Source organism: Sus scrofa, chromosome 6 (assembly GCF_000003025.6).
Source record: "Sus scrofa isolate TJ Tabasco breed Duroc chromosome 6, Sscrofa11.1, whole genome shotgun sequence".
NCBI classification, from domain to species: domain Eukaryota; kingdom Metazoa; phylum Chordata; class Mammalia; order Artiodactyla; family Suidae; genus Sus; species Sus scrofa.
The window spans coordinates 52,976,404-52,993,253 of NC_010448.4; the positions used below are offsets into that span (position 1 = coordinate 52,976,404).

General features: G+C 45.2%; 1 protein-coding gene across 2 annotated transcripts in view; it reads left to right on the top strand.

The window, feature by feature from the left end:
- SAE1 (SUMO1 activating enzyme subunit 1) overlaps positions 1–16,850 on the top strand; it is a 69,665-nt gene that overhangs the window by 18,930 nt on the left and 33,885 nt on the right. The window contains exons 3-6 of one of the 2 annotated variants that reach the window (XM_003127243.4): positions 1,541–1,714; positions 4,137–4,279; positions 6,029–6,128; positions 16,404–16,509. In XM_003127243.4, the coding sequence (XP_003127291.1) occupies positions 1,541–1,714; positions 4,137–4,279; positions 6,029–6,128; positions 16,404–16,509 (523 nt within the window). The remainder of the gene's footprint in view (positions 1–1,540; positions 1,715–4,136; positions 4,280–6,028; positions 6,129–16,403; positions 16,510–16,850) is intronic. The other variant, XM_013998531.2, reaches the window with a different exon arrangement.

Genomic DNA, 16,850 nt, shown 5'->3' on the forward strand with positions numbered 1-16,850 from the left:
TTTTTTTTTTTGGTCTTTTTTTTTTTTTTTTAAGGGTCGCAACCCTGGCATATGGAGGTTCCCATGCTAGGAGTCTAATAGGAGCTGTAGCCACTGGCCTTTGCCATAGCGGCGCCAGATCTGAGCCTTGTCTGCGACCTACGCCACAGCTCACGGCAACGCTGGATCTTTAACCCACTGATCGAGGCCAGGGATCAAACCTGAAACCTCATGGTTCCCAGTCCGATTCATTTCCACTGAGCCACGATGGGAATTCCCCCAAGAAATGTATTTTGAATAGTGAAATCTGTAATCCTATTGGTGGCTGTCAGGTGATAATATTATCTGTTTTTGAGGCTTCTGCTGACATCTGGCCTTATAAGTGAAATTATCCCTCTGCTCCAGCCTCCCCTCATCTCTCCTCCTGTCCGAGTTTTGACTGAATATAAGAGTTTATTTCAAACATTCTTAATTGTGTCTGATTTGCATTGATCTAATTTTTTTTTAAGATTTTTATTTTTTCTATTGTAGTTGATTTACAGTGTTCTGTCAATTTCTGCTGTATAGCAAAGTGACCCAGTCATACATTATATATATGTATATGTATTATATATATATGTATATTCTTTTTCTCACATTATCCTCCGTCATGTTCCATCACAAATGACTAGATATAGTTCCCTGTGCTATACAGCAGGATCTCATGGTCTGATTTTAAACCACTTGTAAGTAGGGACTACATCCTTTAAACTCCTTATGTATTTCTACATGGTTTAGAGTTGGGCACATGGTAGGTATTCGGTTAATTCTTAGCACTGATAATTATGTCATATCGTTAATTTTCAGTTACAAACTTACTTAAGGAAGCAAGGACTTTCTTGTTTAGAGTGAATTTTCATTATAAACACAAGGGGGTGCTCTTTAACTGTGAATGCCCAGTTTAAAAAAAAAAAAAGTTTTTGAGAGTTCTCTTGTGGCTCCTGGAGTTAAGGATCCATTGTCCTCACTGCAGTGGCTTGGGTCACTGCTGTGGTGCAGGTTTGATCCCTGGCCTGGGAAATTACACATGCCATGGGTGAGGCCAAAAGAAAAGTTAAATATCTATTTTATTTTACTTTGTTTTATTTATTTTTTATCTTTTTAGGTCCACACCTATAGCTTGTGGAGGTTCCCAGGACAGGGGTCAAACCAGAGCTGCAGCTGCTGGCCTACACCACAGCCATAGCAATGCCAGATCCGAGCTGTGTCTGTGACCTACACCACAGCTCATGGCAATGCCGGATCCTTAACCCCTGAGTGAGGCCAGGGATCAACCACATCCTCATGGATACTGGTGGGGTTTGTTACCGCTGAGCCACAATGGGAACTCCGTTAAATATGTTTTAAAATCTCAGAAGGAGAGAGTATAGGAACTCTGCATTGGGCAAATTCCTATAGGAATAGTAGTAATACAATTAAATGGTAGATACTTTAGTTATCCTTCAAAATGGAAAAATCCATTTGTTTTCCCCCTAAATTTAGGTATTAAAATATATATATATATATATATATATATTTCTAGGTATCACCAGAAGACCCTGGAGCTCAGTTCCTGATCCGAACTGGGTCTGTTGGCCGAAACAGGGCTGAAGCCTCTTTGGAGCGAGCACAGAATCTCAACCCCATGGTGGATGTGAAGGTGGACACTGAGAATATAGAAAACAAACCCGAGTCATTTTTCACTCAGTTCGATGCTGTAAGTTTCATAGGGAATGTAAAATCTGCGGTGGGAATTCAGCAAATTAAAGCATTAGTGGCATATATACTAGGTACACTGGAGCATTAGAATTTCAGATCTGAGTGTTTTCCCAAGTAGATTTATAAGCTGTTCTGTTCTTTAGTTTTAGTCTGTTGCCTTACAGATGGAAGTCTTACATTGCCTTAGTGTGTATGCTTTATTAGTGTGTTGCCTTAGTATATTGAGTGTATTGGTAGGTAGATCCAGTCTGTTGAATCAGCTGTAGTTGCTTGTGAGTTGCTATCTTTTTTTTGTCTTTTGTCTTTTTAGGGCCGCACCCGCGGCATATGGAGGTTCCCAGGCTAGGGGTCTAATCGGAGCTACAGCTGCCGACCTACACCCAGCCATAGCAATGCCAGATCTGAGCCCTGTCTGCAACCTACGCCACAGCTCACGGCAGCGCTGGATCCTTAACCCACTGAGTGAGGCCAGGGATCGAACCTGAAACCCCATGGTTCCTAGTCGGATTCGTTTCCGCTGCACCACGACCAGAACTCCTGAGTTGCTATCTTTTGGTTTCTCCTTTGGGCATATTTTCCCCAAGACCAGGTTTCGTCATTGGTGTTTTGTCTTCTATCCAGAATCTTTGCATGTAGCTTCTATACATTTTATTGCAAATGTTTTCTCCTGAAAGCTTAACAAGTTGGTGATTAATTTCTTGCAGCAGAGTCATTTTTTTGTGTGTGTTAGAAATATCAAACTACAGCTTGTGTTTTGTCTTTAAAAAGAGCACACCTGATCTTGGTCTGTCTATGTCTCGCTCACGCAGCCACTTTGACCATGTTGCCATGGATAACTAGACAAAATCACTATAGTCATAAGCCAAATGAGCCATGTCCAACCTCATTTGATTTCACTGCCAAATCTTTGCAGAGGTGAAAGGAGAAGTTAAGTTCTGTTCAGTATCTGTGACCTTTCAGACGTGGTTCCCTGTACCCTGGAAAAGCTTCACAAATGTTGGATAACCATGAAGTAGTCGCACATGACCTACTTGTTTTTTTTAAATGAAAGGCCCATTACATGAAAGAGTGAAATCTGGGTTTGGTAGTTTGTTTTTCACACTGTTACATTTCATATGTGCATCTGTTCAAATGTGGGCTTGGAATGGTGATCATCTGTGCATTTGTCCCTTTTTAAAAAAATCATTCTATTTTGTAAGTTCAGGTACTGGAATATTTTCCATTTGGACCTAAGTCCTCTCTTCATGTCTTTATCCATAATAACCACATTTGGTGTACTCTAGGTGTCCCTTGAAAGCTTAGTTGGAACCAAACCAGGGGTTTGTTGGCTTGTATCACACGTGTTCACGGGGCAAGTGTGACGTCCTTGTGTTTGAGCCACATTTGACCGGTCCTTGAGGTTTTAACACTCGCTTTTGACTTCAGGGCTTCATTTGGTCAGTTGGTTGTATGTTCAACTGCCGCTGTCTTATCTCTTTGATTTTTTCCTCGGGTGCCTGCACCCTTTGAATGGCAGCAGAGGTTCATATTTCTCTGTAAGCGTTATTTCAGTATTCAGGCTACCAGACAAGAGCAAAGGGGTTTATCAAATGAAAATATCATTTTGTGATTTTCCAGCTTTCAGTGTTCAGAAGAAAACATGTGCAATTTAGAAGGTGTCTTCTTGGCCCTGATCACAAAGCTTCTCCCCAGAAGAGACCGATGTTCTGTGCCTTAAAACTTAGCTGTTTCCAATACCTCCATTTACTGGAAAACAACCTAGAGGTGTCAGAGCCACTTTGATAATTCCACTGAGTGAATCACCAGCTCATTGTCTAGGTCTGAATGGGAGGTCACTTGGTCTGTAACCTTTTCTTTTGTCCTTAAATTCAGATAAAGTTTCACATCGAAAACTGGAAAAATAATCTCAATAGGACTTGTTTATCTTCTTTATCTTAACATATCTATCAAAAGAAGGAAGGAAAAATGCCCTTGTATTTAAACATGACCTTTAGGTGAATTTCAGAAACTAGTTTTGCTTCTCCCTATAGCTTATTCCAATTTTAATAGGTTTAGTAAGTTAGAAATAATTCACTCTAAGTTATATTACTATTGTCTTTTCATGAAAACTATGAAGTGTGGTTTATATATGTTCATGAATTAGGGGAGCAAGTTCATGGAATGCCTTTCACTCTCCTGCTAAACACGTCTCGTTCTGGTTGCAGAAGGTAAAGTGACGGTCTCATAATTTACGTTTTCTGTACACTGAAACATTTCTTTTGTCTTCATAGCATCCGAAGAACCTGTTGTACCAGTTTGAAACTGCTTTTTAGACATGCCCGATGCCCAGAGAGACTGTTCATTAAGATTTATTTAGACATCAGGGGCAGTGATTCACAGTCTGCACAATTCACACCCAGCTGCTTTCTTTCTTTCTGCAGGTTTGTCTAACTTGCTGCTCCAGGGATGTCATAGTTAAAGTTGACCAGATCTGTCACAAAAACAGCATCAAATTCTTCACAGGAGATGTTTTTGGCTACCACGGATACACATTTGCCAATCTTGGAGAGCATGAATTTGTGGAGTAAGTTTGGGGAGAGGAGGAGAGAACATAGCATTTTCAAAATGTAGTTTTTTGTTTTTTTGTTTTTTTTTTTTTTGCTTTTTAGGGCTGCACCCGAGGCATATGGAGGTTCCTAGGCTAGAGGCCTGATAGGAGCTGTAGCCACTGGCTTACACCACAGCCACAGCTACGCGGGATCCGAACTGCATCTGCGACCTACACCACAGCTCACCGCAACGCTGGATCCTTAATCCACTGAGCGAGTCCAGGGATGGAACCTGCAACCTCACAGTTACTAGTCAGGTTCGTTAACCACTGAACCACAATGGGAACTCTTCAAAATGTAGTCTTATTTACTGATCAGAAATGAGCCATTTAAGCAAAGTAGATTGCTATAACATTTAGCATTTTGGAAAACCAGTTCATTACCAGCTTACTGAATACGTGGATTGTATGTTCAAATTGCAAGAGACATGGCCCTGCCTTTTCTAGAGCATGAGGAAAGCACACCACAGGGGTATGTTATCTGATCAGTCTGGCCTTGTGGTGGTAAAGCCACAGTCTGTCTAGGGGAGACGTGTTTGGATTGTAAACATTCGTTCCCCAGCTCGGGTTTGCTGTGTTCAGGGTGAGCGATAGTAAAGTGAGTATTAAATAGTTAGATGGGTGGCTCTGGAGGTATGTTGTACCACAGTCCACCTTGGGAAAGCTCCAGGGTCCAGAAACTGCTCTGGTGGAGCAAACAGATCTCCTCTCTAAACGTTGAGGTTGCAGACCGTGGTGATTCTCATGAGGGGACCTGCAGTTTTGAACTCGTAGCTTCTAGATGAAAGATGGCAGATGACACCAGCGTTGTTAAAGTACATGAGTTGTTTGGGGTTTGTAACTTTTGACCACCCACCTTGCTGATGCGAGGTGAAGAGAGGCCCTGTGAGGTAGGTGAAGCCTCCACTGAGAGTCAAGAACTGCTTTCTTGGATTCAGAGTCTCAGATAAGTCACTGAAATTTCTCTGGTCTACAAGTTTCTTGCCTCTGAAATTGAGATGGGGGAAGGCCAAACATTCAAAGTCTCTCGTAACTAATGTTTTATGGCTTTAAGAAAACCTAGTTCTTTGTGCACATTATAAATGGATAAAGAAGTCATAGTAGGAGTTCCCGTTGTGGCTCAGTGGTTGATGAACCCGACTAGTATCCATGAGGACGTGAGTTCAATCCCTGCCCTTGCTCCGTGGGTTAAGGATCCAGCGTTGCCGTGAGCTGTGGTGTAGGTCGAAGATGCAGCTTGGGTCTGGTGTGGCTGTGGCTGTGGCTTAGGTGGCAGCTACAGCTCTGATTGGACCCCAGCCTGGGAACCTCCATATGCCGAGGGTGCAGCCCTAAAAAGACAAAAGACAAAAAAGCAAGTCAGTAGGGGAAGAAGGCCAGGTGATTTTAATGTACGCTCCTTATGGCAGGGGAAGGGATTAAGTTCAGCTCTCTAGCACAGGATTCAAGTAGAATGTCTACAAAGTTTACTGAGAACTTACTATGTGCTGGGCAGTGTGCTAAGTGTGTTATTTCTCTTTCAATAATCCTGCAAGGGTTGTTACTCCCACAGAGTGGCTAAGTGCCACATCAGGTAATCAGTGGCCAGGCTGGGATGTGAACCCAGATCTATACGACCTTTTGCTCTTAAATATCATCCTGCTCAGTGAGCTGGTGATATTCTTTTTGTTCTAATGGCCTGATTAGTAGGCTAGAACTTGATCCCCTCCCCTTGTCACCCTCTAGGGAGAAAACCAAAGTTGCCAAAGTTAGTCAAGGAGTAGAAGATGGACCTGATACCAAGAGAGCCAAACTTGATTCATCTGAGACAACCATGGTCAAAAAGGTATGGGTTGGGGGTGGTCAGGGAGGGTGCTGTGTCAAGGTTCAGAAGTCCTGTGGCCTTGGAGGGGACAGGCCATAACTATTGCCAGCAAGGGAAGCATGCATGTTGTCCTGAAGGGAGGAGTCTGGACAGACAGGGCCAACACTTGCCCCATTTAAAGGGGGGCAACTGCACTTAGCACCAGCCAGCTGTAGCCTTGGGGGAGTGTGGACCTAGTGATGCCAGAGAATCAGAAATGTAGACTTGGAGGGAGGTGGTCTGCCCTCCTGCCATGCACAAGTTCCCTGGCCAGGGATCGAACCTTGCCATAGCAGTGACTTGTACCACAGAAGTGACAACACTGACTGCGTAACTGCTAGGCCACCAGGGAACTCCTGTCCCCAGCTTTTTTTTTTCTAGGGATGCTCCTGAGGCATGTGGAGGTTCCAGGCTAGTGGTAGAATCTGAGCTGTAGCCGCCAGCCTACACCACAGCCACAGCAGCTTGGGATATGAGCCTTGTCTGTGACCTGCACCTCAGCTCACGGCAATGCCAGATCCTTAACTCACTGAGTGAGCCCAGGGTTAAACCTACATCCTCATGGATACTAGTCAGATTCGTTTTTTTTTTTTTTTTTTTTTTTGTCTTTTGTCTTTTGTTGTTGTTGTTGCTATCTCTCTTGGGCCGCTTCCGCGGCATATGGAGGTTCCCAGGCTAGGGGTTGAATCGGAGCTGTAGCCACAGGCCTACGCCAGAGCCACAGCAACGCGGGATCCGAGCCGCGTCTGCAACCTACACCACAGCTCACGGCAACGCCGGATCGTTAACCCACTGAGCAAGGGCAGGGACCGAACCCGCAACCTCATGGTTCCTAGTCGGATTCGTTAACCACTGCGCCACGACAGGAACTCCCAGATTCGTTTTCTGCTGAGCCACAATAGAAACTCCCCCAAACTTTTTTTTTTTTTTTTTTTTGTCTTTTCAGGGCCGCACCCTCAGCATATGGAGGTTCCCAGGCTAGGGGTCTAATTGGAGCTGTAGCCGCTGGCCTACGCCAGAGCCACTGCAACACGGGGTCCCAGCTGCACCTATGACCTACACAACAATTCACGGCAATGCCGGACCCTTAACCCACTGAGTGAGGCCAGGGGTGGAACCCACCACCTCGTGGTTCCTAGTTGGATTTGTTTCTGCTGTGACACGACGGGAACACCGAGACTATTACTCTTAAAGAAAAATGTTTTTCTTTTCATATTGATAGACAATTTAGTAAGGTTCTAAGTAAGCTGGGAGACAGTTTAAACTTGAATTGCTTAATTGCTTTTTTAAAATAAAGGTTTTTTTCCCCCACCAAATAACCTTTTAAGAAGAAAGATCTCAGTGTTGACAAGTGTTATCAAGGGTATATTTTTCTAGAATTGGTGCCGTAATTCATTTTCTAGAAAGTGGAGTGGGAGGAGAATCAGCAGATGATGGTTTTGTGCCTTGTGTTGGGATCTGAGAGGGGAGCTTATGCGATGGGGAAAACAAGATGAAGTGGCCAGAATTGGTTTTGTTGAACTGAGAGGAAAGACATGACCAAGCCCATATTTACTCTTTGCTTTGTAGATTGAAACGTTGAGAAAGAAAAACAGCTGGTCAGGGCCTCGAGTTAAAACTGCTCTAAAGGGGGGATTCTAAGAGTGCAGAAACCACAAAAGAGACTGCAGAAAACCACAAAAGTGGAACTCTCTGAGTTTCCTGCAGGGCTGCACTGGAGATTGTCTTTTTCTTGCTCTTTATGTTTGTACTGGAATAGTTTGATGCTGTGAGTGTGATAACAGAGGAATTATTAAGCCCTAATTTTAGTGTCTATTCACGAGATTGTAATTATCCAGAGTGAACATTGGTGTTTTGGCCAAAACTTGGGTCCTTTCCTTTCTTCCTTCCTGCCTTTCTTTCTTTCTTTCAGAGGCCCAGTAAAGCTTTATCTGAATAGCTCCGCGAGTTTGGTGGGGGAGAGAAATTGTTAACTAACAGAGGAGTACAAAAGCAGCTTTGTGGGTGCTGTCAATTTATAAATCACACCCTCTTACAAGTGTGACACTTGGCCTTGGTGTGAAGGGTTTTATGGCTTAAGGGCCTTCTCTGATTGAGGCAGGTCTTTCACATTCAAATGGAGAGCCCTAGCTTTGTTAGCCCTTCACAGCTGGAAGTTTCCTGGGAGTCAATTCTGATGGTGCCCACTGGGGCTGATCTGGAAACCTCTTTCGGGAGCCACTTTTTCTAGCTATGAGGAGAATGTGGGCAGCCCTGGCAGCCACTCGCGTACCATTCCTAGGGCTCTTCAGGCACAGAGCTCTTTGTGCAGCCTCTTCCTACACGGGGCCGAATTTGAAGGTATCAAAATATTCCCCAGCTGACATTGTTAGTCAGCTGTTTCACTTGGACAATTCAGCCTTGAATTCCAAGCCCGAGCCCTTAAGGTTGCAAGGCATTCAGTGCATCCCTGGGATTCCAGACCTTGCCTTTGTGCGGCCTCACCGAGAATGCTGCCATGCTGCCGAAGGCCTGGGGTGAGCAGGGTTTGGGCCATGGCTTTGCCACCTTGTCATGACATGTTTCCTCCATTTGCGCAGTGACTGTTCCCTGATTTCGAAGTTTTCCTCCAATTCAAAAATGCCTTGATTTAGATATTGCCCTTTTGCCTAAATTGTACAGAATAACTGGTGGGGTTATGTTCAGAGTGCAGGATGGGGGTGGGGAAGCAGCCACTTCCTGTTTCCTGTGAAAGGCTTCTGGTTAGGGTCCCCCCCCTTTTCCTTAGGTTCAACCAAATGTTGTAAAGCCACTTTCGCCTCAAGGTACACATTGTGCTCCTAAATTAGAAACTTTAAAAAACAAAGAGGAAAAACAGAGCTTGTGGTTTTCACACCATCTAGGAAGACACTGGCTGGGCCTTTCTAGCACCTGGGCCATCATGATCAATAGGGCAGTGGGGAAGTGCCCAGCCCAGAGATAGGCGCTCAGTGATAGGTTATCATTGCTTCCTTTGGTGCCCAGGAGAAGCCAGGATACAGATTTCATCAGAAATAGGTCTTGGGCACAGGCCTGATGTTGGCACTCTTACATCGTTTAGATAAAGGAGGTTGCAGTGGTTTGTGATGAGGAGGTGTCCAGAAAGGCTTCTCAGAGGAGGAGTTGTTAGAGTTGGCATGTGAAGAATGGTTTGCCAAGTACCAAAGCCAGCACTGACGTTCAGTCACAGGAAATAGGATCGAGAAAAAGCACAGACGTCGGGACAAAGCGACTCTGGCTTCCCTCCCTCCGAACAGCCAGCTCTTTCTGTTCCTGTGAGTCGCAGAGTGCCTGCTCTGTGCAAGGCACTGTGTTGGGTCCAGGGAAGCACATTCGTCCTCTTGCTCCTTTTTCAGGAGACACTGAATCTAAGAGAAGTTAAATGCCTCACCCAAGATCCACAGCTGTGTAAGGAGGACTAGATGGGCAGAGAGCAGAGGCAGCAGCTAGGGGCACAGGCACGCTTTATGGGCTCGCAAGGTGAGTCCCCTAGGGGTTTCTAGGATGACGTGAAGTTTTATGAGGATGGTGGGATAAAGTATGAAAATTGGGATCATTCCAGAAAACTTTTATTTACTTATCTATTTGGCCTTACCCACTGCATGCAGAAGTTCCCCAGCCAGGGATCAAACCCATGCCACAGCAACAACCTGAGCCACAGCAGCCACAGCTGCTGGATCCTTAACCCACTGAACCTCCAGGGGAACTCCTTCAGAAAACTTTGAGGATGACAGGCTGTCAGCATGCTTCCATGTAGCTGCTCATATTTCTTTACTGTTAGGGGTGCCAGATGCAAGTAGGTGCCTGGTGGTGATTACCCTCCACGATACCATTTTCAAGATTAAACATAAAGTAGGATTTGGGTGTGACGTGCTAAGAAATACAGATTTTACTTCACCACTGTGTCTGAAATAGTGGTTGACTCATTTGGGCCCTGGTCATTCTTTTTTCATGAATTGGTTGTCAGATTCCACAGTTGTATAGTGATTCATTATTTTGATTCTCCCTTTCTGAGCAATTTGTTGACAAGGCTCCCATTCTCCCCTCTCCTCCACCTCAAAGAGGCATTCTGATGACTGACTAGTTTACTTCCTCCTCTTTAATGTGGCACCTTGGTTTGTAACATCCGCTCACTTGTCAGGGTCTCTCCCATTAGAGTTTTTTTTTTTGTTGTTTTTTTGTTTTCTTGCTTTTTAGGGCCACACCCACAGCATATGGAAGTTCCCAGGCTAGGGGTTGAATCGGAGCTACAGCTGCCAGCCTACACCACAGCCACAGCAACACCAGATCTGAGCTGCATCTGCGACCTGCACCACAGCTCACAGCAATGCTGGATCCTTTACCCACTGAGCGAGGCCAGGGATCGAATCCCTGAAATCTCATGGTTCCTAGTCTGATTCATTTCTGCTGCGCCACGACAGGAATTTCTCTCCCTTTAGAGTTTAAATGCCACATGGCCAGGCAGTTTTGTTCCCTGCTGTATTCCTCGTCCCGTGCCTGGCACAGTCACGTGCAGGAATTGTTTGTTCAGTGTAGTTGTGGCTTTTCCAGCAGCTTACTATAACAACTCTGGAGGAATGTTGTCATTTTAAGAAGCATTTATTCAGTTAACTTTCTTTGTGTTCAAATAAATGGATTAATGTTGTAGAACATTAGTTCTCATAGTTGAAGTTATTTGAGCTGAGCTGAGGGAACAGACTTTTAAAGAAGACAGAGACTCGGCTGGGACTACTGAGACGTAAGTCATTGGGTTGCCTAGACTAGAACCTGCAGGCCACAGAGGTTCAAAACTCTGCTAATTGTCAGAATCACTTGGTTTGTCAGAAGAGCAGGCAGAGGGCGGAGCAGGGAACAAGATGCTGAGAACTTGGTGGGATGCTGACAGTAGGTTTTACAGATGGGGCATTTGTGGAAGGTGTAGTACCCACATCGGTGGTAATGCCTTGTCTCACCTGAGAGAAATTTCTGGGCTCTACGGATGAGGAAAGGGGATCCTTTCCAGCATCACAGCACAAATAGGGGTCAAATTGGAGCTGCACCTGCTGGCCTACACCATAGCCACAGCAGCGCAGGATCCGAGCCTTGTCTGCAACTTACACCACAGCTCATGGCAACGCCAGATCCTTAACCCACTGATCCAGGCCAGGGATTGAACCTGCATCCTCATGGATACCAGTCAGATTTGTTACTGCTGAGCCACAACAGGAACTCCCTGGCATGGTGTTTTATTATGTGTTTGTAAATCTAAACAGTAGAACAAAGCTTGTAATGTGACATCATAGGTATAAAATAAGAATCATATAGCTGACCACCATGCACCTGCCAGCTGGTTTAAAGCATAAAACATTACTGATGTGATCGAGGCCCCTTGGTCATTCCTCGCCGACATAAGTCACTGCCGTCCTCAGTTGTGGTTCTCATTCCCATGCGTTTCTTCTTTCTTATATGCATTTCCAAGCAATAGAGAATTGTTTGGTACGCTTTTCAACTTCTTCAAAATTGGCTTTGTATTGTTTGTATGCTACCACATGCTTTTTTAAATTTTTTTATTTTTGTCTTTTTGCCTTTTCTTGGGCCGCTCCTGCGGCATATGGAGGTTGCCAGGCTAGGGGTCAAATCGGAGCTCTAGCCACCAGCCTACGCCAGAGCCACAGCAACGCGGGATCCGAGCTGCGTCTGCAACCTACACCACAGCTCACGGCAACGCCAGATCCTTAACCCACTGAGCCGGGCCAGAGATTGAACAGGCAACCTCATGGTTCCTATTTGGATTCGTTAATCACTGAGCCACGACAGGAACTCCCCACATGCTTTTTAAGAGCAGCATTAGGTTCGTGAGGCCATCTATGTTTGTATGTAGTTCTGGGGCTTTGCTGTCCATTATGATAGCTGCTGGCCACATGTGGCTATTTACATTAAAATTAATGGAATTTAAATTAAAAACTGTTCTTCAGTCTCCCTCACCACATTTCAAATGCTCAGTAACCACACTGGCTGGTGGCATCCCTATTGCAAAGCACAGATGTATAGAATGTTCTCTTGAACAGCAAGCACTCCAGGACAGTTGGACAGTTGTTGTTTTGACCACAGAGTATTTGGTGTATGAAAACCATTACTATTTATTTGTTCGCCTATTAATGGGTGTTTAGGTATATAAGTTGCTGCTCTTACAAATTTGCTCCGGTTAGTGGTTGTGTGTGTGTGTGTGTAGATAATCTCCTTGGGTAAGCGTGTGATTTCTAGGGTACAGGAGAATTAGGATGTGCACACCTTCAACTTTACCAGACCCTGAGAAGTAGTGCTCAAGTAGTTTTATCAATTTACATTCCAAACCCAGCAGTATGTCACAACACCATTGGTAAGTTCAGGCTCTTTTGCTGCTCTGCTGAGTGTGAAAACTGCCTGGGATCATGGTTGTCACTTTTTTTTTTTTTTAATCCTTTTGCCTTTTCTAGGGCCACTCCTGCAGCATATGGAAATTCCCAGCCTAGGGATCTAATTGGAACCACAGCCACTGGCCTACACCACAGCCACAGCAATGAGGGATCCGAGCCGCATCTGCAACCTACACCACAGCTCACGGCAACGCCGGATCCTTAACCCACTAAGCAAGGCCAGGGATCGAATCCACAACCTCATGGTTCCTAGTGGGATTCGTTAACCACTGCACCACGATGGGAACTCCAAATTTTAGGTGTCGACTTTTTTTAAATTTTTAAATTTTTTTTCTTTTTGGGGCCACATATGAAGGTTCCCAAGCTAGGGATCCAATTGGAGCTGTAGCTGCTGGCCTACACCACAGCCCACAGCAACTCCAGATACGAGCTGCCTCTGCTACCTACACCACAACTCAGGGCAACGCCGGATGCTCAACCCACGGAGAGAGGCCAGGGATCGAACCCAAAACCTCATGGTTCCTAGTCGGATTCGTTTCCACTGTGCACGACAGGAACTCCTCGTGGTTGTCACTTGTTAGAATGCTTCTTTGAAGGCTATAGTCTCCCCTGAGGAGGTCTGGAAATTGGACCTAGAAATCTATAGTTTTGAAAGTTGTTTCAGTTCTGATTTTCATTCAGCTTTACATCCAGAATTAAATTACTCATTGTAGATGTTCAGCCTTGCTTTAAAAATAAAATAGATTCAGTCCCAAATGTGGAAAATAGGGAAGTTGAGAAAATGTGAACCCTCCTACCTGGTAGTGACTGACATTCCTGTCAGTGTTTTTTTTAATGCATGTACATAAGAAATTGGAGGACTAGCTGATGTATGTTACTGCATGTTGGTCATGATGACCTAATGTATGTGACATATTTGAGACACACTGTCTTTCCCCTTTTTTGCTCAACATTTTTCCAAAAGCACTCCTTTTGTCTTTGTGTCTTCTTTGGAGAGCATGACTCTATTCTGCTGTCTTTATTTATTTTTATTGAAATATAGTTGGTGTACAACTGGAGAACATGATTTTCAATGGCTGTCTGTAGGTCTTCCTTTTTTTGCCTCACCGTGATCTATTGAGCCAGTTTCCTTTTGCACAGAGGTTATCGCAGTTTCCCACCATTCTGAATGGCTCAGCACAGACCCTTAATTTGATAGCTGATAGACTGTGTGGAGAATTCATCTTTTCTGTTTATTGTTGGGCTTTTTGGTAAATGAAAAGCAGGTGGATCCTGTCAGCTCTTGGGTATTTATTGAAAATCTAGTCTATTCAGTGCTGTGCTTTTCACGGTGGTCCCTGCCTGTGGAAGCTGATAGCCATTTGCAGAAGGGAAACAGTTAATGGTGTAAGAGAGCTTGTTATTAGTCTTACCTAGACTTTCAAATTGAAATCCTCAAGGCTCAGAATTGTCAGAGAAGAAACTGGGCAGTGGAGGGGAGCAGGTTAGGCGTTCCGGCCAGAGGGAGCCTAAGGCACAGAGAAGTGGGGCAGGGTGGGTGACGCCTGTTCAGGTCATGGTGGGCACTGCTCCCCGGCGGACACTGCTGGCTGCTTCACCTGGAAGGCTCTGCATTCCCTGGAAGCACTGCAGGCTCGCTTTTCCTCTTAGAAACTCAGGGCCAGTGCTTTGGGCAAGGCCAGCACCACCACCTTTTGCATCTCTTCTGCTACAGATTAGGCAGCTTAATTTTGTTTGATTTTTAATTGTTATGAGCCATGATAGTAGATTTTGTGTAGTTTGAACCAAAAAAGGGGACATTGGAGTTCCTGTTGTGGCTCAATGGTTAATGAATCCGACTAGGAACCACGAAATTGCAGGTTTGATCCCTGGCCTCGCTCAGTGGGTTAAGGATCCGGCGCTGCCGTGAGCTGTGGTGTAGGTTGCAGATGTGGCTCGGATCCCCTGTTGCTGTGGTGTAGGCCGGCGGCCACAGCTCTGATTAGACCCCTAGCCTGGGAACCTCCATATACTGCACGTGCAGCCCTAGAAAAGACAATAAATAAATAAAGCAAAAAAGGGGACATTAATTGGAGGCAGGCTGGAGTAGCACAAGCAGCATTAACTACTGTGATCTGAGAAGGGTAAAGCTGGGGCGCCTCAAAGGCAGTAGGAATTTGAGCTTTAGCTCTGCCATGAATGTCTCCATTTCCAACTTTCATATACTCAATTCTTGGGAGAAAAGAATCTGATTGGTCTAGCTTGGGTCACATGCCCACCTCTGGTTCTGTCACCTGTGGCAGGAAGGCTGGTACACATTAAAGATGAGGCCACTGGGAGCCTCCTCCTCAGATACCAGGAAACTTCTCCACAGGCAGGCCCAAGAGAGGTAAATTAATTTGCCCAAGGTCACAAGTTAGTGGCAGGACCAGGGTAGTTCTACCCTTAAAGTTGGGGAGGGAAAAGGGCCTCTATCCTTGGCCTGAGTGCTCTAGAAGGTCCCACTCTGGCCTTCTTCCAGTCATTCCCCTTACAGGGTAAGGATTCCATGGGATTAAGGAAATGTGCCTGTCTGGATCCCTTAGCCTTCCCCCTAGTTCTCGACCACATTCTGGATACCTCGGACCCTTGGCATCTTCTGCCCAGATAACCTCAGACTTACTTCCCAGGCTTTTCCGAGTTTCTTCCCTGGTCTGTCCCTGGAGTGCAGGCGTTGTCAAAGTGTCTGCATGTGTACGCCTGAGGCATGGATGTTTTGGTGGGGAAGGATGGGCAAAGCCTTTTGCAAAGTCAAGTGCAAGGTCCCCTCTATTGTGGAGCAGAGCCAGAGGTGAGACAAGAGTGGGGCAGCAGCCTTCCCAGTGTAGCTCATTCTGGCTACACAACAACTCGGGACCCGAGCCACGTCTGTGGCCTATACAACAGCTCACGGCAACACCGGATCCTTAACCCATTGAGTGAGGCCAGGGATCGAACCTGAAACTTCATGGTTACTAGTCGGGTTCGTTAACACCGAGCCACTACGGGAACTCCCCCATTCCATATTTCTCATTCTCTTCTCTGCCGTTGAGAAACCTGGCTCCCCAGATTCTCATTGTCTTTTCTTGTTGCATTAACCGCATGGATGTAATCAGTCCCCCATCCTGACCTCTGGGGATGCCCTTCTTCCCCTGGCCTGCACTGTCCACTCCAGCCGGCCCCCCAGCTTCTCCATACACGCACTCTTTCCCTGCCCTTCTTCAGTCCCAGCAAGTGGCTTTTGAACTTAGTTGTTTAGGAAAGGGAAAGGAAAGTCAGTCCTTTATTCATATTTAGTTGTTTATATTTAAAAATATAAATATATCATGGCATATTAAAAAGAAATTTGATTTCGGTTTCAACCATATTTCCTCCTACCACAGGGCTCTTGCAAAGGGAAATCATTTTCATAGCCTGGAGCTTTCGTTCCATCCCCTTTGCTTGTTCTTCTTGCTGGTATTTATTAGTGTTGTTATTTGTTTACTAATAAAATGTTTTATTGAAAATCTTTAGACACGTATTCTTGGTCACTGGTGCAGGCACTTTAGCAGTGGAAATACTGCCAGAGTTAAGGAAAGAGCCGGAATGGAAGTAGGTCTTTAGACTTGCTGTCTTCCTTGCGTGCAGGGAGTACACGTCATTGATTACTGTGTCCCCGGTACCCAGAGGAACACACAGTAAGTGCTCAATAAACAGTTATTGGATTTGAGTGGCCTCAGCTGCTTCTAATGAACAGCAAACCTTGTATAATGACATTTCTCCTAGAAATGATGAGGAGCTACTGCCTTGTGATTCAGAGCCAATGTAGTTTATCTCTGAGCAGTTTTGTCTTTTTTTTTTTCAACAGAAGGTGGTCTTCTGTTCCGTCAAAGAAGCGCTGGAAGTGGACTGGAGCAGTGACAAAGCAAAGGCAGCTCTGAAGCGCACGACCTCGGATTACTTTCTCCTTCAAGGTGAGGCCTCGCAGCAGAGGTTCCCGGTGGCGCTTTGTGCTTTGATTTCTGCAGATGTGGCTGCAGAGTCCAAAATGTTTCTTGAGGTTTGCCCTGAGTCGAGTTCCTCCTTAGCTGGTTCTCAGCAGCCACCTAAGAACAGAGTGAATGGAGGGAGTTGAGGCCTGTCATTAAGCACTGGTTTCTTAATGGTTTTTGTTTTTGTAATTATTTGTTGAGATGAACTGCCCTCTAAAGTTGAGCCTGAGGTAACAGTGTCAAAAATCAAGCTCCTTTCATCACCACATTTCCTTTTTGTGAGTTCTTCCTGGGCCTCAGAACCAGCTTTCCTCTCCTGAAAG